Below are 20616 nucleotides of genomic sequence, written 5' to 3'. Positions count from 1 at the left end.
ACCATAGAGTAATATTTAATCCTCTACAGGATATCTGGTATCATGTCTGCATCTTTCATGAGTGATTCTGTCTCTTCACTACATGTGCAGACATGGCTTCTCTGTAATTAAAACAGAAACTGACGTCTAAAGTCTGCTTTAATGGACTCTTTAATTTGAAATCAGAATTCGGAAATACATGCTCATTGGTTTATAAAAAACACATATGGTTCCCCATGTCAAATTATACAGAGCTGCTCTGTATTTAATTGTATTTGTTTAAAATATCTCACTCACGTGCTACACATAGTTAGCAGACACTGTTCGTTCACAATAAAATGTCCAGCATTAATTCAAGTCTAATATGGACCATATATACACCTGTAAGAGTCTATTTCATACTGAACATTTAACTGTGTAGTCAGGCTTTGCATTCAAAGCTTATGTGGATCTACATCTGTTGTGCAACAGATGCCTTTCATTCCTAAGTCCGATACAAAGCATTTTCATAATTTTTTCCTAATTTTCATCAGTCATAATGACAGTCGACATGCAGTACCACACTATAACATATACATACATGAATTCACTTATCTACCTCTGCTATAGAAATGGCAAAATCTCCTAAATACGTGGGTAAAAACCACTATTTCAAAAATACAAATACAGTATATACTCCTATCAATATGAAAATATTCTGGTAGTTTTATAAGGTTCATTTTATACTATCACCCTTTGAAAGCCTTTATCATGTCACTGTAACCACCTGTTAATTTTGCATAATTTAAACAAACTGGTACTGTGCATTCATACACTGCAGAATAATCTAACCAGCAGTGAGCATTTCACCTTACTTAGACCTTAGAACATCCTATTTCACACAGTGGAATAATTATCTGTTCCAAATTATTATTATTCTCCACACTGCAGAACAAGGCTGAAAAATACAGAAATACACACTAACTGCCATTTTAGATAGTTTTCTATCTAAACTCGCATAGAAAAACAGCAGGAGTTCCTGACCATGGAGGGCAATGTGCAAAGCCAGATAAAATAAATGGTCACAATTAAAAATAAGATTACATGAATTGGAATTAACTAATTTAGTTAATGTAACATTAATGAAGTAGATACATTAAGCAAGAAATTAACATTTCATGAATGTATTTAACTACAAATGTATTCGTTACATTAATATTTATAATTAGCAGACCGTAGGATAGACTTATTTTTAGTTGACAATAACAATGCATTTGTCAATGGTTTAGTGTTACCAAATAAACAATTTGCTGGGCTGGTGACTGTTCTGGTGCATAGATGAGACCCCTTGGTCAGGTCATAACATTTGGACTGTACCAGTGCCAGCTGTGGCAACTAACAGGTACTGGTATCACCAGGAAAGGGGGGTTTTATGTGTGGGTGGGGTGCATCGCTACAGGTGAAGTGTCTTCCTCTAGCTCAGGTCTGTGTGAGCCTGACGTGACAGAACATGGGGGCTTTGGTCGTCTGACCCTCTCCTGAATCTACAGCACTGGTTGTGACACACGCAGTAGACAGCCGGAGCATAATTCCACATTCCACATTTAGGGAAAAAAAGGATTTAAATAGGTATTTCGAATAAATTGCTTGATAGCAATAGAAATCCATTATTTCATCCTTATTTTGCGGCTTACGCGTTCGGTAATCCACTTACGCAGAATTAATTTCACCAGACCTGCGAAAGTTAATTCCTTCTTTGAAGGTACAGTAGTAACAAAGCGCCTCCTTCTCACCCCCACATCACCACAGTCCTCCCAGTGATTGGCTGAGACCTCTGCATAGTGATTACAAGAGAAGAAGAAAGCTTCTGAACAAGTAGGTTAATTGTAATGCGTCAAGTTCAAATATGTGACCTGGCACTATGGGCCAAAGCAGTTGAAGGTGTGAACTTGCATCAATAATGAATCCAATACCAAAGGTAAACAGAATGTCTCACTCTAATTTGTATGCTGCAATCATTACAATTGTTATGGATGAATACCTGCTTGAGTGCATTAACCCTTGAAGGTGTGAGGTCTCAAATATGTGATTAGAATGTTCTTAACCAAATATTCTGATGCTGATGTAACAATCACAGCTGGTAATTGGCAGCAATGCAATTCTGACTTTTGAATTTTGAACAAAAACCTCCTCTTCAAATGGTTAAAGAATGCAGCTGCAGCATTCCAAAATCGAACACAAGGGGAAGCAAGAGAGCCAATAAGAACAGGAGACAAGACAACCCTTCAGACGGGTCATTAAGAGTGGCATTACATGATTATGACATGTGTCCCATAATATCAATACAGTACATAAGAGGGCAATAGTAAACAGACCAGTCAGTCCAAAACAAATCTAATTTATATATTAATTTTTTTATATTGGCTCAATTTATTTGAAAGACCCCATGGAATCACAATTTGGCTTATATGCAAAGTGTTCACTAATCCACAAGATAAAGGTGTATCTTTTTTTCAGGGAAATAATACAATTTCCTTCAGATGCAAAGTGATTTCTCTGCCGCATAACACCCCTCTCTGTCTTTACACTCTCCCTCTCACTTGTTTCCTCCTTTCCTTGCTGTCTGAGGCAGGCAGAGGTTGTAGAAGGAGCAGTGATCCAGGGACCCCGCCCTTTTCCACGAGACCCACCGCAGTCCTTGCGCCGACCCCCTGTCCAAAGGGGGGCCGTGGTAGTGCGGGTCCATCACCAGCAGGTGGCTCCCTCGCGCACTCGTGCACACACCCAGGACGCCCTTGGAGGAGTTGTCCCTGTCCCCGCCCATCATGACGGGAGACCCCTGCGCCTGGAAGTGGCGGTGAAGCTCGTCCGCCACGTCCTCCAGCTCCGCCCCGCCCCTCCGCACGTGCACGATCTTACACGGCACGTCGTAGAGCTGGTCCAGAACCAACGCGGCCTCAAAGGTTCCTATCCATTCCCGGGACCCCAGAAACGAGGGGGGCTTGTCCCCAACGGTGACCAGGGCTTGCTGTATTTCGCGAAGGCCGGGTGGGGATTCACGGGCCTTCAGATGCGGCCGGTTCAGGTGCAGCCACGAACAGATCGTCTGCAGGGTTCGGTACCCACAGCCCCAGCCTCGATCATCCTGCCCGTCACAGCCGTAGTGGAAGTACACATACTCCCCGGCCACGAGGGAGCATGCGGTTATGTCCGGCTCCGGGTTCGAGAGTCCGACATGCGCATCCCGCAGCAGCCCCCCGGCAGCACGGCTGCCGATTGTGGCCGTCTCTGCGCCCTCGTGCGTTTGTTCCACCCGTTCTCCCCAGTCGATCTTCTCACTGTCTGCGTCCTTCTGTTCCACAGCATCGCACATCTCTTTAAAAGGTACAATAGGTCATTTCGGACTTCTAACGGTCGAGAGAGGAATAGCAGCAACAAACACCTTCAAGCCACAGCACTGTTTATCCCTCTCCCCTTCTCTGTAAACGCACTGACGTTAAAACGCCATTGGCTGTGTGGCGATTAGAATCAATTTTCAACCAATGAGCTCGAATTATTGTACAGTTATACAATGTTTTGGTACAGAGTGGCGGGCCTTCAACTGTATATTTTGAAACCTGAATATAAGGACTATAAACACAAGCAGAGGGCGAGTCAACATGGCAGTGAGCTTTTTTCAATGAAAGGAAGGGATGAACAATGCTCTTCTAACAATATTTTAACACAATAATCTTACCTATTTCACCTTTAATTCCCAGTCTTCTTTATGACCTGCAACAAACCTCAGACAACGGGTCCTGAAAATAAAGGTCCACACATCAAATTAAATCGCGGCAGCATTGAATAGTGGTGAAACGAGGCATCACAGACCCCATATTGGGTGGAGCCATAAAACAAACTTTTGAATCCTGAGATCGAATGAGACCCAACCAAATTACTACAGTCAGAGTTCTAACAGTGGTCGAGTGGCTCTCAGGTCACGTGGTCACGAATTAGCACGGGCCCTCACAGTAGATAATGAATTGTTAAATTAACTGTCATAGGCTATATTTTAAACCGACCTAGTAACATAACGTTAGGCGTTTTCATTGTGGGGAAAAAGTTATTAAGCTGTTGTCTATATATTACATCCCAGTTATTGCTGGCAGTGGGCTATTATTTCATCATATCTTTCAAATTGCATGTCATAAAACTAATAATATCAATCGATGTGGGCTTGGTGAATTTATCTCAATCTCTAGTTACAGCCGGCAGTATTTCCTCGTTGTATCGTATCCTTTGTAAAAAATCTATATTAAATCATAGATTAATTTCTCACCTAGCACCTTTCTGCCGCACTTTCGGTTTACGCTGGATTGCGTTCATCATACCTATTCATAATCGTAACACGATTTCATTTGTTTTAGCAAAGCCAACAATAAACTATCGCTAAACATACACGCTCCGGTTTGTGTTCACGCTGTCCGTCGTTAAAATTCTTCCCCACTGACTTTATAACTAACGACATGTATGTGGGGGTTCCGATTTAGCTAAAATGGATGTAAGATACTCATTTATTTCGCTTTTGCGTCTGTCTGGCACTGTAATTATAACATTTGGAGACATTCAAACTAGCCTGCTACCGTTTCTGGGAATATGTGTCAAGTATTAAATCAACGTTATGTTCTTTGATGAGAGCATAAAATTACTACGTGCGACGTTTTATTTTGTATGAATAACTGCGCATTAAAAATAAAGTAATGAAAAACGTAGTCTACAAACGTGTTATCAATCCCACTAATAGGGCGCCACATCTTCCGTGCAGTAGGCTATCTCAGAAACTTCCCATAATGTAGTGGTCCCATGTAGTCACTCAAACATACATTTAAACACATTTAGCCATCGTCTACTTAACTGCAGTAACAGTTAACTTAACTTTGTTTAAATATGCCAACATTAAAGATGCTACAAGTGGTATTGCTGGCTTTAGCTTTTCTGTATGTAGCCTCTGATCAGAAGAACAGGGGCAATTGATGGGCAGGTCCACGATGGGAATAAGGAACACATTGCGAATAGAACTTCAAATTCATACCACCAGATCATGTCATATCACCCATCCGCCCCGCAGTAGATTCCAAGCATTGCAAGGAAGCGCTGGGCTGGCCGTTAAATGTGGGGAAACGAAAGTCCAAATCGTCGTGAATAAGGAACGTTTCGGAAGAGGCCTCGCATTCCCCTCCACTTCGCTCCGGCTGGGCGATAGTCCTAATTCGCCGGGTACCTGTGCGCCAGTCCCTGGGGACTCTGCGTCCTCGGAAGTAGTCATAACGGCGGGACTACACGACTGTGATGGCAAATATAGGGTGCGTTCATAACTCTGTTCTTCTCACTATTTCTGATGTTGACAGTTGTGCTTGGGCTTATTCGCGTAGACCTTGCGCAATGTATTGTAAGCCAGTGTTTCTAAAGAATTGCTCAATCAAGAAAATTCACTTTCTATAAATACTGCTGTGGATTAGACATCACTTTACAATCTATGCCTACATTCACAAATGACTTTGCCTGAGTACATAACTTCTCATTTAACATAGCTGCTCCAACAAAATTTGATGGGCAGGCCTAATGCAACATTTAAAGATAACCTATGGGTAAATAGGGGTGTGGGAATGTATCTTGAAAAGCATTTTAACATCACAATATATTTTTATCAGCATGGATATGTCTCCTGCTCTTCTACATGATTCTCATACAAATGACTTGATGGAGATGCAAGACACCACTTGACAGTTGATCTCACATACAAATCGGCAGTTATGCAACAGCTTGAATAGGCCTGAATTGGTCGAGCCAAATGTGATTTTGCATAAACGGTAATAATGGTCCTGATTGAAGAACGCTGCTTATGCATGCAGAAGTTCATACACGGGTGTCGTCCTGGTGTAGGTGAGTAGCGATTGGCTGATTTACCACAACAAGCTGGTGTTCTCCCCTCTGCCGACCTTCATCTCCACGGTAACCTGATCATCAGAGGGGCCAGGACAGAGCTGCCCATTGAGTGCCACAGCAGGTTGGCGAGTAGCCCCGCTACCCACTTCCTGTTTATGAACGGAATAAGATTGATACGGATTGATAAGGAACTCATTATTACTGTTGTGGGTGGCCTCTCCTGTGCGTGGTCTTGGGTTTGAAGCGTCTGTCTGTCTGTCTGTCAGGTGGCAGAGAAGGAGCAGGGGAGACCGTGCGCCTCACCTGGAAATCCGTCACCTCCTCGGTCGTCGGGGCAGGTCGGTCATGAAGGGTGAGATGCTGATGGAAGAGCGGGGAGTTCATGGGTGTAGTGTCCTGTCACTCAAATTGAGGTCCTCGAGGCCCGAGAACTGCTGGTTTTCCACCCCCCCTTTACCGAGGAGTCAGGTGTGAAGACCATCTGGCCAATCGGTTGCACTAATTGTTCAGGTAATTACCTGGGAGAAAATGACGCCTGGGACAGAGGTGAATCCAGAAGGTTCTGTAGAAGGTTGGGTGGTGTGAAAGGATGTATGGGGAGGGGTTGAGGGTATTTCACATGTGTCAGTTTCTTTAAAACTTATATTGAAAATACCTGTAATATTTAAAAAGAGTTTACACTGACCTGATGTATCGTCTCCTCGGAGACTGGAGTGGTCCCAGAAATGCCACTGTCTTCCAGCAGGGGGAGCCTGTGAGTCTGGAGGCGGCTGTGGATGGGCAAAGTCACCTGCCGCTGCGGGTCTATGTGGACCGCTGTGTCACCACACTCAGCTCAGACCCTCTGTCTGAGCCCAGCTACGACATCATCGCTAACCACGGGTGAGACCTGCTGACTGCCCGACACTGAGGGTGACCGCATCAGGTCAACAGTGTGTGTGCCTGCGTGTGAGGTACAGAAGCTCTGTAAGAAACACGCCCATTGTGCAATAGTGAGAGAGAGAGAGACTTTATTTATTTTGGTCTCCTTTATTGCACAAAATAAAAAGAAGGAAAACATACCTACACATATTAAAAGCATTGCAAAATGAGATATATATATATATATATATATATATATATATATATATATATGTTTTGCATGTTTACTTCATGGCTTGTTTTTGCAGGTGTCTGACTGACAGCAGATTTTCCGGCTTTTTCCCAATTCTTCCCGTCCGGAGGCCCCTCTTCCTTGGGAATTCTGGAGAGCAGGTGGTTTCGGCTTACTCCCACGTTTGCCGTCGCAAAGTTAGTTTGACGTGGATCACTATGGTGTTACATTTATGTTTATATTTAACCCACCGTTATAGGGCGACCACACACTGTAAAAGGGCACCGCTGGGATTGGGTGAAACGTGAAGGGTGAGCCTGGTGCGTGGGGTATGAGGGTGGAGGCAGGTTGGTGCACCCCACTAGGAGGGAGCATCGTGCTAGGCCGTTCCCACTCCTAAACGCCTGTGCTCTCTCTGGGTCCTTGGCTCTGCCTGTGCAGCAGGTTGTCACCTGCGAGCAGCGTTGGAGCAGAGTCACCCCGACCCCCAGAGCAAGGCCTGCTCCTTCCACCTCGACTCTCACAGGTCAGCACGCTGGTGGTGATGTCATCACTGGGACTCTTCATTGATTGGCTGAAGATGTGGTAGGGGGGAAATTGTAAAGTAACCTAATAAAGTGGTCACTAAGTGTATATGCATATGGTTGGTAAAATCTGATCAACTTCATCACACTGCTGCCCAGCCTTTTTTGGAATACCACTTTTATTACTAGTATCTATAATACTACGACTAGTACTGCTACTACCAATAATGTTATAATAATATATTATTATTGTGATGATGAACTAATTCAGTTTTGGAGCATGTTTCATACTACACAATAGGCAGCTGAAAGGTGGTCTCGCTTGAGTATGTAAGACATTATGAGAACAGAAAGGGTCAGATAAAGAGCTGGAGTTGGATCAGCGCTGCACAGATGGATGTGTGAGATTGATGTTGGCGTGTAGCTGGCGCTCAGTGGATGGGGACGGAGCCGCGTGTCCAGGGACTGCTCCAGCTGGACGCCAGTCAAGCCCGACCCTGCACCAGGAGCGCCCTCGCCATCAGGTACCTAGATAATGGCGGGTTTGATAACAAAGAACAAGCGCTAAGGATTTGGTAAGGCAAAACTGAGAGCTGAAGTTTGCGAATGTGAAAATATGCCAAAGATGTACCACTAGGGGGCAGCAGTAACTGAGGGAATGCAAATTTAGAAACTTCTCGTTTTTGTAGGCTGGGTTGGTAGGGGCTTGTCCACGTCAGTGTTACAGCGAAGAGTGGATTGATACAAATCCATCCCCATCACCCTACCCTCTCTCAACAGACACCAGTGTGGGTCCACTCCAAGCGCTGCCACGCTCTGATTGGACGGGCTTCCTGTCAGTCAGTGATTAGTAACCCCTGCGCCCAGTGAGGCTGGAGCAGAGTGCACACGCCCCGCCCTCCCCTGGGAAACACTGCTGCTGTGCGCCCGTGTGAGGTGCACTGCCTCCGGTGGGAACCGCCACTCGTTCACAATCTGTGTGTGAGGCCAGCCTCCTTCAACAGGCCCTTCACACCCTGGTATACGAGCGAGAAGTGTGAAGACTCGGGTCGATCCATGTCTTGAAGCTGTCGTGAATCGCTAAAAACCATTAAACGTATTGTAGAAGTCTCCGGTGTGGGCGATTTCCTGGACGTTACATCCTTTGGCGTGAGCTTCCAGTGGTGTCAGCCTTGTCAAATGGACGTTCTTGTTTGCGTGTTTGTACGTTGTGTTGCTATTGGAGCAACACAATGTTGGAGCGACTCCTGTGGCCTCAAGTCTGACAAGTTTGTCACCGGGGGTGACAAAGGCTCAGGTGATAAGAGCAGTCGTCTGGCAGTCGGAGGGTTGCTGGTTCGAATCCCACCCTGGGTGTGTCAAAGTGTTCTTGAGCAAGACACCTAACCCCCAAATGCTCCTGACGAGCTGGTTGGTACCTTGCATGGCAGCCAATCGCCGTTGGTGTGTGTGTGTGTGTGTGAATGGGTGAATTGAAAAGCATCAATTGTACAGCGCTTTGGATAAAGGCGCTATATAAATGCTAACCAAGTCTGGCCGACTTTCATTTTTACAGTGGAAAAACAGGGGAACATAATGAGCATCATCAGAATCATAATATCAACTGCAAAGAACTAACCAGAAAAATCAATATAGGCCATTATGCATTGAATATTCTTATTACCCTCGGACCAAAATATTAGGGGTGTAAACTGGGGTGTTTCATTCAGTTAATCCAGAAATGGTGCACCAGCTTGCTGCATAGCCACAACATCCGTACTCATACTACATTCTGCCAATTACATGGAAAGTTTTGTTTTTATTTTTGGATAGTTTATTTATGAACAAGTAATGTTTTTGGAGCCTATTCTAATCAAGCACTGGGTTAATGATACAATGCAGGATTGTTCCTACTTTTCAAACTGTGTTGTTCATTACTGCCGTTAGTAGCACAGATTTGTTTTGGATTTGTTTAATTAGTCCAGTTAATTGAGGGCTTTGAGGGGGCAGACATGAATTTGGAGAGAAGCCCAACACGCACACTCCTCCAACAGTGTTTCTGGCACACAACAAAATCAGTAAACAATACCATTTTTGGTTCAGTTAAAACTGACCCACGAGGTCTAGTGAAACAAAAATTGTATTTTAGGTTTCCTGGTCCACAGTGCTTGCAGTGTAGTATTTGTCCACTAGATGGTGCTACCTTGCTGGAAGGGAATTCATACAGAAACTTGATCGCATCTTTATTACATGCAAGTCCATACTGATAAAAGGTTGGACATCTTGACAGTCAGAAATCAACTTCTATTAACTAGGAATTTTTTGGCATCGATGGACAACAAGTTTGAGAAAATGACACGTCCGTCCTGTTTCCGAAGAGTCTAGAGCTTGAATGAGAACCAAAATAGCCTCGAGAAGTTAATATGCCATTGTCAAAATAAGTAAAACAAGCAAACTGAAAATAAACTAAACATCTTTTTAAACATCTAAACATGTCTTGCTCTCTTGCAATGTCCTGCAGGCATACAGTTGTGTGTATGTCTGGTGAAACTGGGGTCTCTGGAAGGACTACAAGACCCCAAACTGGACCCAGACACCAAATTGGATTCAAGTTCAAGTGCATTCACCACTCTGATATCAGAGATGTCATGTATGATGTGCTACCCCGATTAAACCAAGATTTAGCATTAGATAACGTAGAATTATAGTATAACATTGGGAAACAGCTGCCCATCACAACTCAAATTTACGCTAGTTTGTAATTGATAGCAGAAGCTTAAAAACATAATATAGCTCCACTAATATACATGCATATGACAATTTGAATTTGGGCTGTGGGCTTTGACTTTATACTGCAGTTCTGTGCTCCCAACACCGCGGGGGCAGTACTGGGTTTTCTGAAGCCATTTGTTCAACAATCACCACATTTCTGTTCCATGTTTATCTCAATGGTTCAGTTACTGCAGGGATGACTAATCTTGCCTCAAAAGGACTGATGAGTCCTCGCCTCCTTTTCTTCACTTCTCCACTACCACTGGTCAATTACTCGTCACAAATTTCTCTTCCTTTTTTCATACCAAGAGCTCGTATGTGCGCCACGTCGGATTCGACAAGCGCACCTAACTTCAGACAACTGTTCTAAATGAAGGACTGTTTTAATACTGTTGGAGGGTTCCGTCAGATGATCATTGGGATTAACAAGAACAAGGGACGTCTACCACATAGCCGGTACCTGATTGGGTAAAGTGCGGTTCATTTTTTTTTGGCAAAATATAATAATATGGCGGACTGTTGAACATTTTTTATCAGTATTTTTCCATCCATCTGTCAATTAGCTAATCTGCTTAGTCCTGGTCAGGGTCACAGGTGGGCTGAAGCCTATCCCAGCATGCATTGGGCAAGAGACAGGAGAGGTCACCAGTCCATCACAGGACTATCATTATTTTTACGATGAAGAAGATTAAAAGGTCTTGTTTTTCCCCATGGCTCACGCCATGCGGCCAGGCGCAGAAAGCCACAAATTCAGTGCCCTCACTCAGTCGTCCTCACGCATGTTCAGTCACCAGCAGTAGTAGCCTGCCAGCTGAAAATCCATAAAAAGCCCCACACACTGTACTCGAGTTTAATTATCCACATGCCTCTAAGTAACGTTATCATTAGGAAAGGCAATTCAAGTTATATTCCATTCTATTAACAAAGTTGATGTTTCAGAAAGTGAAAGTAAAAGTGCTCTTTCTGCAGATGAGAATTTATCTTTCCATGTAAGCCTACTGGACACAATTGCAGGATGACATGAATGCGACAAGAATATCATGCTACAAGTCTTGCATTTCGACTGCAATTCATTTTCTACGTAATTCACCTCCTACATGGGTCAGTGCTTTTAAGTTATCTGATTTAAACCAGTGTGCGTGGGCCTCAATGTATTTGTGCTTGTTCTGCTCATGCTTTACCGGAACAGGTGAAAGTTCAGTGATCACTTTTCATCACATTTTTGTGGATTTCTAAACTGGAGGGCCATTGAAGGCCAGGAGGCTGGAGTTTGCCCCAACATGCAGTCGCTCTACAGCTTGGCCGACAGGTGCACGGTGAAATGTAGCGACGGCTACTTGCATGTTCCGTGCCGAAGGATCCCGAAACCAAGGAATGGGCCGACAAATATGACGACCATCCGAACCTGAAAAAATAAGAAAACATTGCAAAATTAGTATTGTTTAGCCAGAGTGACTTTCCAGGGACCAGCCAGCAGCTTTGGCTCATGATTCTAAATAAACAGACCCAACCAAATCGAATGAATGCTTCCACAGAGACTGCATGCTAGCACAAAAGTCAACAGTGTGTGTTGTCTCACATTGCGTAATGAGATATGAATTTACAGTTGGTTTAGGACCCTTCCTACTTTAAAAAAAATCATGTTAACGCTGTCTGCATTCTTAGAGCAAACTAAAGCCTGCCAACTTTATCACAATTATGTTTTGCCTGATGAGGTTGTGGTATTTCAACAACAGAACTGAACTATCCTCACAACTGAACTGAGCTACTGTAAATTGAAAATATTATTGAAGGATTTTCCATAAATATGATATGATTCCATAATATGCTGTTGATATACAGAAATATATATATATTATATATATGAAATTACCTATTGTATCTTTAATAAGGCCAAGCTCATAGAATAAAACTATGTTCCAGTTCCAGTTTTAGCTCAGTATTTTCTAGGCCAGTAGTCATAAAATTTTGTTGTAATATGTTTGCATAATAGTTCTGTTCCAGGACTGAAGAAATGATGATCCAATCAGGTGCTTTCAAGGAAAAATCTACATATTCAGAGCAAAGTTCCAGGAATTCCCAAATGCCAAATATTTAACTCTGATGTTGTCCTCAGGGTCACAAATGACATTATCCTTAGTTTAGTGGCAGTGAAACCACCCAGATGTTTTTCCTTTCAGCATGAATTTTGATGACACTTCCAGGAATGACTCTACCATTCAACATTCACCTCTTTATGTTTTTATAAAAGTGGTACACCATCAGGCTACAAAGACTGTCTCATGAGTCTTTTTAACCCTACAGCTATGAAGCCAGGAGTCATAATCAAAGTTAAGTGACACACATCTATTACAGCAAGAAGTTATGATGTTGTTTTGTTATAAAAGAAATAGTGATGTAGACTGGAGACATACGGTCTCTCGGGATTGTGAAATAAGAAACCTGTTCGTTCATTTATTGATGAGTGAACGCTGAGGTGATTCAACATAAAAAATATTTAGGGTATAAAATGCATTACTTTATCATAGGGGGTCCGTAGAGGGTGGGTAATTTTTGAGCCAGTAAGATGAAGACATAACATGAAGAAAACTTGAGGGTTAAGGTGTTATAATTTAAGTCATTTTGGTATTCATGGATGTGGACAGTGGTTGATATTACATGAACACATACATCACACAGACCCAATCCCAGAAAGGTGACATTCGCAGGTCAAACGTGACTTCTGTATCTCCTGGCACGAAGCAAAACGCATGATCACTTTTAGCAGTGTTATTTCTTTAGCCTTTATCAGCTAATGAGGCTCTCTTCACTCCTGCTAAAGAGCAGCCTGATATTTTTAGATGTGGGGGTGTCTTCCAAATAGCGATCAACAGGACAGGCATTTGTGGCCCTGGCCAGGCATCTGTGGCCCTGGACATAAAGGGAAATGTCAACAGGTCATCCATTTCAGAGCACGCCTCCCATCTTATCGGGGTGCTAACCATAAGTCAAAGTCAACCCTCTCCATTCTTCTGTCTTTGCCGAGTGTTTCCATGACACCCAAACAACAGGGCTTCAGAGCGAGGCTAGGGTACAGGGGTACAATAAATGAGGTGAAGAGGACCTGGATTAAAAAGTGGAAGGAGCCATAGGTCAACGCATAGGGACTTTTGGTTCTGTACTCCTCCACATTGGATTTAAAATGAAATAATGAATATGAGGTTAGTGCATCATTTACATCCATATCAGGTTGTCAGGCTTCAGAGCAATAGACCCAGTCACAAACTCACAGAATTTTAAATAAAAGTCTTCATTGAAATACTGGCAGATTAAACAGGCAAAGGTTAGCAAACTGGAATCTAGAAGGTAAAGCAGTTTGTAATCGATAATCCAGGCAAGGGTTCGGTAACAGGGCAAACAGACACAGCAAAGGAAATCCAAAACGTAGTCGTGGTCACAGGCAAAAGTTTGGTAACAAGAAGGTAGTCCTAGTAGGCAGATAAACAAAAACGAAATCCAGAACCAAACCGGGAATCCAAACAAAGTCCAAGAACAGCAGGTCAAACGCAAACAGAAGGAGAATCCAAAAGGTGGTAGTAGAGGCACACGAAACAGGTCAGAACACTGGTAAATCAGACAGAATAAACACTGGCGAGAATGGCAGGAGCACAACGAACAGACAACGAGGGAAACGAATCAGGTGTGCATGATAATCAGGAAGTGAGACACAGGTGAAACGAAGAATGAACAGAAAATAGAACTACAGTGGTCACAGAGGGAAAGAAAAGGCAAAAGGCTTGGGACTTCAGGAGGCAGGTGTGGATGTGTGAATGACTACTATTGGCAGAGACAAAAATACAGAGGCTGCACTGCAAGATGCAAACCAATAGTTAACCACAAAAACAGGATGGCCAGGTTACAGTTACCTGACAAGCCTGCAGATCCATCCATCCATTCATTGTCTAACCTCTCAATCCAGAACCGGTGGTAACAGGGCAAGCAGAGCAGCCCAGACATACCTCACACCAGGGACTTCTTACAAATCATCCCAGGGCATCCCAAGGCGATCCGAGGCCAGCTGGGAGATATAATCCCTCCAACATATCCCAGGTCTCCCCCCTGGGTCTCCAGGGTGGACATGCCAGGAGCATCTCCAGATGCAGATGATGAGGTGGCATCCTTATCAAATGCCAGAACCACCTCCACAGACTGCTGATTCCTCTCAATGTGGAGGAGCAATGGCTCTACTTTGAGGTCATCCCAGATGGTTGAGCTCCTCACACTTTTCAGGAACCCTGCAGAGGAACCCCATTCGGGCCACTTTTATTCAGGATCTCATTCTTTTAGTCACTAGCCATAGTTCAAACCCATAGGTGAGGATAGGGATGACAATTGACTGGTGAATCGAGAGCTTTGCCTTTCGGCTCAAGACCTTCACCACCACCGTCCAGTACAACATCCACATTATTGAGGCTGCAGCATCTACACGGCAATCGATCTCTCAATCCCCTTTTCCCCTTCACTCGTGAATAGGACCCTGAGATACCTGAATTCCTCCACCTAGGGCAGTCACTTGAAAGGGTCGATCTGTTGTAGTGCATGTCGAAGGTCACAGTATGATAACGTCAAAAGGAGAGTATCATCTGCAAACAGCAGAGATGCCACCCCAGACTGGACACACTCCATACCTCGGCTGGGTCTGTCCGACAGGTGGGGAGACAAGGCACACCCTTGAGTCCGACATCCACATTGAACGAGCTTAACTTAATTCAAGTGATTCGAGAACATAGCTGTCGAATCACTTTTGGACCAACTGAAAATCCTTCTCCAATGCCTATCCAAACTCCTCCCATGCACCAACCTTTGCTTCTACAAACATGGCAGCTGCAGCCTGTTCTGCCTGCCAGTACTGTTGGCTGAGTCAGGAGTTGTCCTTGCCAACCAGCCCTGGAAAGCCTCCTTCTTCAGCTTAATAATAATAATAAACTTGACTGCTATAATACTGGCACAAAATCGATCACTGACCTTTTGCCCAAATTGTTCTGGTACCGGTACACTTATGAATATCCTTTTGTTTGAACATGGTGTTCTTTATGGACAAACCATGACCAGCACAGAAGTCTATTAACATAACACCTCTCAGGTTCAGATCAGAGAGGCCATACCTCCCAATCACGCCCCTCCAAGTTTCCCAGTCATTGCCAACATGACCATTGAAGTCCCTGATTAGGACTATGGAGTCACTAGGAGTCAGTAGGTGGATCCTTTTCCAGCACCCCTCTCAGTTTCTCCAAGAAGGCCAAATACTCTGAACTGCTATTTGGTGCATAATTGCATGTAACAGTGAGAGTTTTCCTCTCTGCCACATGCAGTAGCATTGAGGCGACCCTCTCATCTACAGCAGTAAACTCCCAACTGAGCGGCCGTCAGCTAGGGGTTTTGAGAACAGATGAGACCAAGATTGAGTTGTATCAAAGCATCCCCCCTCCTCGTCTATGAAACAGTTTGGGCATGTATGCCTGCCAAGCATGCTGTACCTCGAAATCCACACAGAAATGGTTCTGTGACAAAATCAATGTCCATCTCAGTCACTGGACCTCAATCCAGTTGAAAACCTGTGGGTTGAACTGAAGAGGGCAGTTGATGAGAATGCAAAGGACCTAGTGCGCTAACTACCGACTTGAGGTATTTAATTATATGGGATTGAAAGCTGTAAATAATATATACTGAAACTGTCTGACAGCAATGGCACGTATGAAGAGAGGGAGAGGAGATATTTGCTGATAAATATAGATGGGATATACAGTGATGAGGAAGAGATGGACTAGATTAAAAAATAAATGTATTATTTGTTATTTACAACGGGTTCTCTATGCTGGTAGAGTTCATTCGAGTGTGAACTTGAGCACAGGTGATGGGGGGTCACTGTGGGGGCGGCCATAGATCAGCACGGTGACTACCTCCTGGGACGCCTGCAGCTCTGAAACAATAACTTCCGGGAGCCCGTGGTCCTGGCTTCTGCCTACCCCACCCCCTCCACCCCTCCGCCCCTCCATTCTTTCATGTGTTTTCCTGTCTTGTGTCGCGCCACTGCTGCGAGGGCGAGCCAGCCCCTCTGGCCATCTTCCCATCTATAACCCAAAAAAAAACATGGAGTGAGCTTGGACTTTCACTCACTGTTTACTTTTGAGCGGGATATCTCTTTCTCTCTCTCTCACATTCTCTCAATCCATCTCTCTCCCTCTGTATCGCTCACTCAATTTCACTCCTTGTCTCTCATTCTCCCTGTCACTCTCTCTCTTTCATTATCTCTCAATCCATCTCTCTCCTTCTGTATCGCTCACTCTCACTCAATCTCACTCCATATCTCCACGTCTCACTCTCTCCCTCCCTCTCTCTTTCTCTTTCATTCTCTCTCAATCTATCTCTCTCCCTCTGTATCGCTCACTCTCACTTAATTTCACTCCATATCTCTCTCACTCCATATCTCTCAGTCTCTCTCACTCTCCCTCCCTCTCTGTCTCTCTCATTCTCTCTCAATCCATCTCTCTCCCTCTGTATCGCTCACTCTCACTCAATCTCACTCCATATCTCTCAGTCTCTCTGTCACTCTCTCCCTCCCTCTCTCTTTCTTTCTCAGAATGCAGCACTCTGCTCATCCAGTCATTTGAGAAACAGGGGGAGAGTGAGGTGCTCTGTGAGCACTGTCCTTGATTTCTCTCCCCGGCCGGGCCCCTCCCCCAAACACTGCGTCCCTATTCCAATTACAGCCCCTCTCATCCGTGGAGTCATTGTGACTGGACGCTCCTGACCCCCCTGCCCCCACCCCCCGGGCCCGACACATGTCCTCCCGCACGTACCGTGTCTCCTCTTTTCTCCTGGTTTGGCAGGAGACAAATAAGCAAACAAAAAAAGGCTAAACAGGCAGCCAGAAAGCCCCAACTGAGACAGGGAGTCATGGGGAGGCCAGGGGGCTGTGTGTGTGTCGACGTGGGGGGCTGGGCCTGCCTCGCCTCGTCTGTCTAAAGGGATCCACCCTGGCCCAAAACTCCCGGGGGGTCACAGCTCGACGCCTCGGCACACTGCAGTAAGTACCAGAAGTGCCTGCAGAGCTAGCAGACATCGCCTTTAGACTCATTGGTCGCAGTGACGTTTTTCCTCTGCATTTTGCGGTTAAGAAATGTGATTACCTGAATGATCCACTTGTGAGGAACCCCAAAACCTTCTTATGACATCTCACATTGTAGTGTTCTGCTACAGACAGTCATGAGTTTGGTTCAGTAAAAACATAGTCTTTTGAATCTTTTCGTCAGTTAACAATCTTTTCTTTTTTTGTGAGTGATTGGACTTCAAAATCTGCATCAAATTACCCCCTGGCTTTTGAGACTCAGAGTAGTCTCATTTTCACAGTGTTACATGCAGTCTGCGCACTCTGCAGTCTGCTGGTAATTGACAATCCTAGATTTGCTGAATCATAAAGCTCTCATGATTATGCATTCTTGGGCCAATTGATTAGACAGCTGGCTGGCACATGACTTGATTGTTAATCAGCGAAAGTTAACAGAAATGGTTTGAGAGAAATTATCAGATTCATGTGAGGTTGAGGTGAGGTTTCCAGCTCCAAACAGAACAGATCACTGTCCAAATACTTACGGACTGCATTGTGAAAGTGTAAAAACACACACATTTACATCGGGCTGTCCTGATAGCAGTACAACTAACTAAGGCAATGGAAACCAAGATGTTGCCCTGGGTGAGAAGATGGGGCCCTAGATGCAGTGGTCTACCTTGTGGAGGGAACCATTTTTTTGTCCATTCATAGTTTTTCATTACCCTGCATTTCTTAGCCCGCAACATTATTTCATACACCTATTTACAAGATACTGGTCTGGGTTTGAGATAGCAGTTGCTCGTCCTTTCTGATAGACTTTGAAGAGCATTTGGCAAACTACAAGTACAGGTGAATCTATACCTGTCTACCTCATTGTCTCCCACAACTCCCCTACCTCTGAACAGCTCGGTCAGTGCACAGTCAGCTCACAAAGGGCCGCGGCCCACAGAGCTTGGTGCTGGACCGCCCCGTGAATTATTTGGCTTAATCAGAGCATGCGATGAAATGGTTTGTGTGCATTGAAGAGAGAGGTAGCTACCGCTGGGCTTAATTGTACAGGAAGACACGTAGGTCTCTGTGGTGTCGTACATCCTTTTGGATTACGTATGTATACGTCTTATGCTCATTTCACACACTGAAAGAGCACACTGTTTGTTTTTCCTTCTTTGTCGCAAAGCATCCGGTGACATAAAACTCCTTTCAAGTTCAAGTTCCTGCGCCAGCCGCAGTTCCTGATAGATATGAGCACTACCGCCGCTGAACAACCCGCCCCCCTCGTTGGGTTAGTTATTCACTGCTTTCTGTGGGAATATGTACAGTATGTGCCCAAGATACGGAGCATTCAGTCAGACTGGATGAACTCTTGAGGGCTGTCTAAGGACAGGCCTAGTTCCCCATCTCTGCCCTGCGTAATCCAGCTATTGACAGGCAAAACAAAGATAACTGACAATGAGCATCTGGAAATTTGAACCTTGTTCTCTCGCTATTTAAAAAATACATCCTACTTATTCTCTTATTAAGGTGTCGGCACAACATTTCTTGGTTATTTTCTGTCTCACTCAAATAAAACACAATACTGTACTCAGGGCACGCAGGGCATGCTGAAATCTTATGTTACATATTTGGTGTTTATACGTAATGTCTGGGAAAAACTGTGATGGTAGACAGGCATTTTTGTACACGTCAGTGGTTGGCCATGCACTAATATGCCCTGGACGTTTCAGGAAGTGCTCTTTGGCTGTGTGTGACGTGACCGATTGTAGAAATGTGAATCAGGAGGAAGCAATCCTCGGAATTTTCTCCATCTTATCTGAGGTGAACTCTCGGCCTCTCACTGCGCATTGTGATTTTCCTTGGAAGCTGACCAACATCCTCCTTAGCCATACGTTCTATTGTCCTAGTCACTCTAAGTCAGCACTACTCAACTCCATGTCTGGGGGGGCCACAGTGCCAGCATGCTTTTGCTTCGATGGTGCGCTACACCACCTGATTTCAGGAATGATTTTACCTGCATGGTTCAGATAATAAGCTAATTCGTGAAAGCAGGTTGGTGTAGCGCACGGTAGGTGCAAATACCTGCAGAAACTGCGGCCTGCAGGACCTGGAGTTGAGTAGCGCTGCTCTAAATAATTCCAAAATATATTATTGACTTGTGGAGCCTGGTGCTGCTTCACCATACTAGCCTACTGCTGCTAGTAGTATTCTCAAATTACTTTGTAATGAGGTGCCTTTGGTGAGGGCATCCTTTTGCCCGTTGAATATACATTGAAATTCAAGATATTTTTGCTTTATGCCTTTTCCATTTTGTGCTCAATGCAAGTGATGGAAGTGGTAAATAATAACTATATTATTAAATAAAAATTAAATAAATATGAATGATTATTATTAATGATTATTATGTAAATTTTATGAAACTGGAGTAGTAATAAAAGTGAAATGTAAGAATACTGTATCTCAATATTGACACATGGAACCCAAAAACCCTTATTCACCTGTGGTACCTGACCTTAGAAAACCTAATAAAATTAGGTTTCATCTACTTTTTTGAGCAGACACTCAAAGTTGATGACTGACTGCTTGCAGATATGCAAGTCATTCATTTACTGGGCCACGGGTTATCCTGGAACACAATTTTGAATGGCTGCAGTTAATCAGTCCTGTTGATCTGTCTACTGCATGTATCCAAGGATATTGTAGTGTATACATGATATTTGGACACTGGCATCTCGCTTAATATTCAAGACCTGATGCATTATCACTGACAAAATAAAATTGATTGTCACCTGCATCTCATGTCTGAGATTGACAGGTTTCTCCCAACTAGACAATGTTAGAGTTTAGAGACCTTGTAAGGTGTAAAAAAAAACCCACTTATTACTGCAGTTTCTCTTGAATTGTAGTTGGATTCTACAGTGTACCATTATACTTACATTACATGTTATTAAGCTGACACTTTTATCCAAAGCCACTTTCAGTTGATTAGATTAAGCAGGAGACAATCCACCCTGGAGCAATGTGGGGTTAACGGCCTTGCTCAAAGGCCATGTAAGAATTACAGCAGTCTTTATACATAGTCCCCCATTTCAGGGACGGGTGCCATAATATTTGGTAAATGGTTGGCATTTATATAGCGCCTTAATCCAAAGCGCTGTTCAATTAATACTTCTCATTCACAACAGCAATTGGCTGCCATGCAAGGCGCCAACAAGCTCGTCAGGAGCATTTGGGGGTTAGGTGTCTTCCTCAGGGACACTTCGACACACCCATGGTGGAAT

General features: G+C 44.1%; 1 protein-coding gene and 2 long non-coding RNA genes across 4 annotated transcripts; 2 read left to right on the top strand and 1 right to left on the bottom strand.

Moving 5' to 3' along the window:
• Window positions 1-2275: 2275 nt before the first annotated feature.
• Window positions 2276-5316, bottom strand: ufsp1 (UFM1-specific peptidase 1 (non-functional)). 2 transcript variants are annotated; one of them, XM_061235854.1, is made up of 3 exons: window positions 5030-5316; window positions 3695-3755; window positions 2276-3333 (listed from the first exon to the last, which is right to left on the bottom strand). In XM_061235854.1, exon 3 carries the CDS (start codon window positions 3329-3331, stop codon window positions 2555-2557), a length of 777 nt encoding a protein of 258 aa, XP_061091838.1. In that variant the 5' UTR covers window positions 3332-3333; window positions 3695-3755; window positions 5030-5316; the 3' UTR covers window positions 2276-2554. The 2 variants fall into 2 exon arrangements, with proteins under 2 accessions (XP_061091838.1, XP_061091837.1); XM_061235853.1 differs by lacking the exon at window positions 5030-5316 and adding an exon at window positions 4277-4938.
• Window positions 4734-6871, top strand: LOC133124554 (uncharacterized). The gene is made up of 4 exons (XR_009708326.1): window positions 4734-5300; window positions 5881-6004; window positions 6150-6235; window positions 6626-6871. It is a non-coding gene; the product is annotated as an uncharacterized LOC133124554 (long non-coding RNA).
• A 507-nt stretch (window positions 6872-7378) lies between these two features.
• LOC133124556 (uncharacterized) lies at window positions 7379-8564 on the top strand. The gene is made up of 3 exons (XR_009708327.1): window positions 7379-7502; window positions 7925-8024; window positions 8281-8564. It is a non-coding gene; the product is annotated as an uncharacterized LOC133124556 (long non-coding RNA).
• Window positions 8565-20616: the final 12052 nt, after the last annotated feature.

This window comes from Conger conger, chromosome 3 (assembly GCF_963514075.1).
Source record: "Conger conger chromosome 3, fConCon1.1, whole genome shotgun sequence".
Classification (NCBI taxonomy): Eukaryota; Metazoa; Chordata; class Actinopteri; order Anguilliformes; family Congridae; genus Conger; species Conger conger.
The sequence above is the reverse complement of the archived record's forward strand: the minus strand, read 5'-3'. Positions and strand labels throughout refer to the sequence as shown.

Coding starts and splice junctions, on each gene's coding strand:
- ufsp1 (XM_061235854.1), bottom strand. CDS start 3,331: ATGTGCGATGCTGTGGAACAGAAGGACGCAGACAGTGAGAAGATCGAC.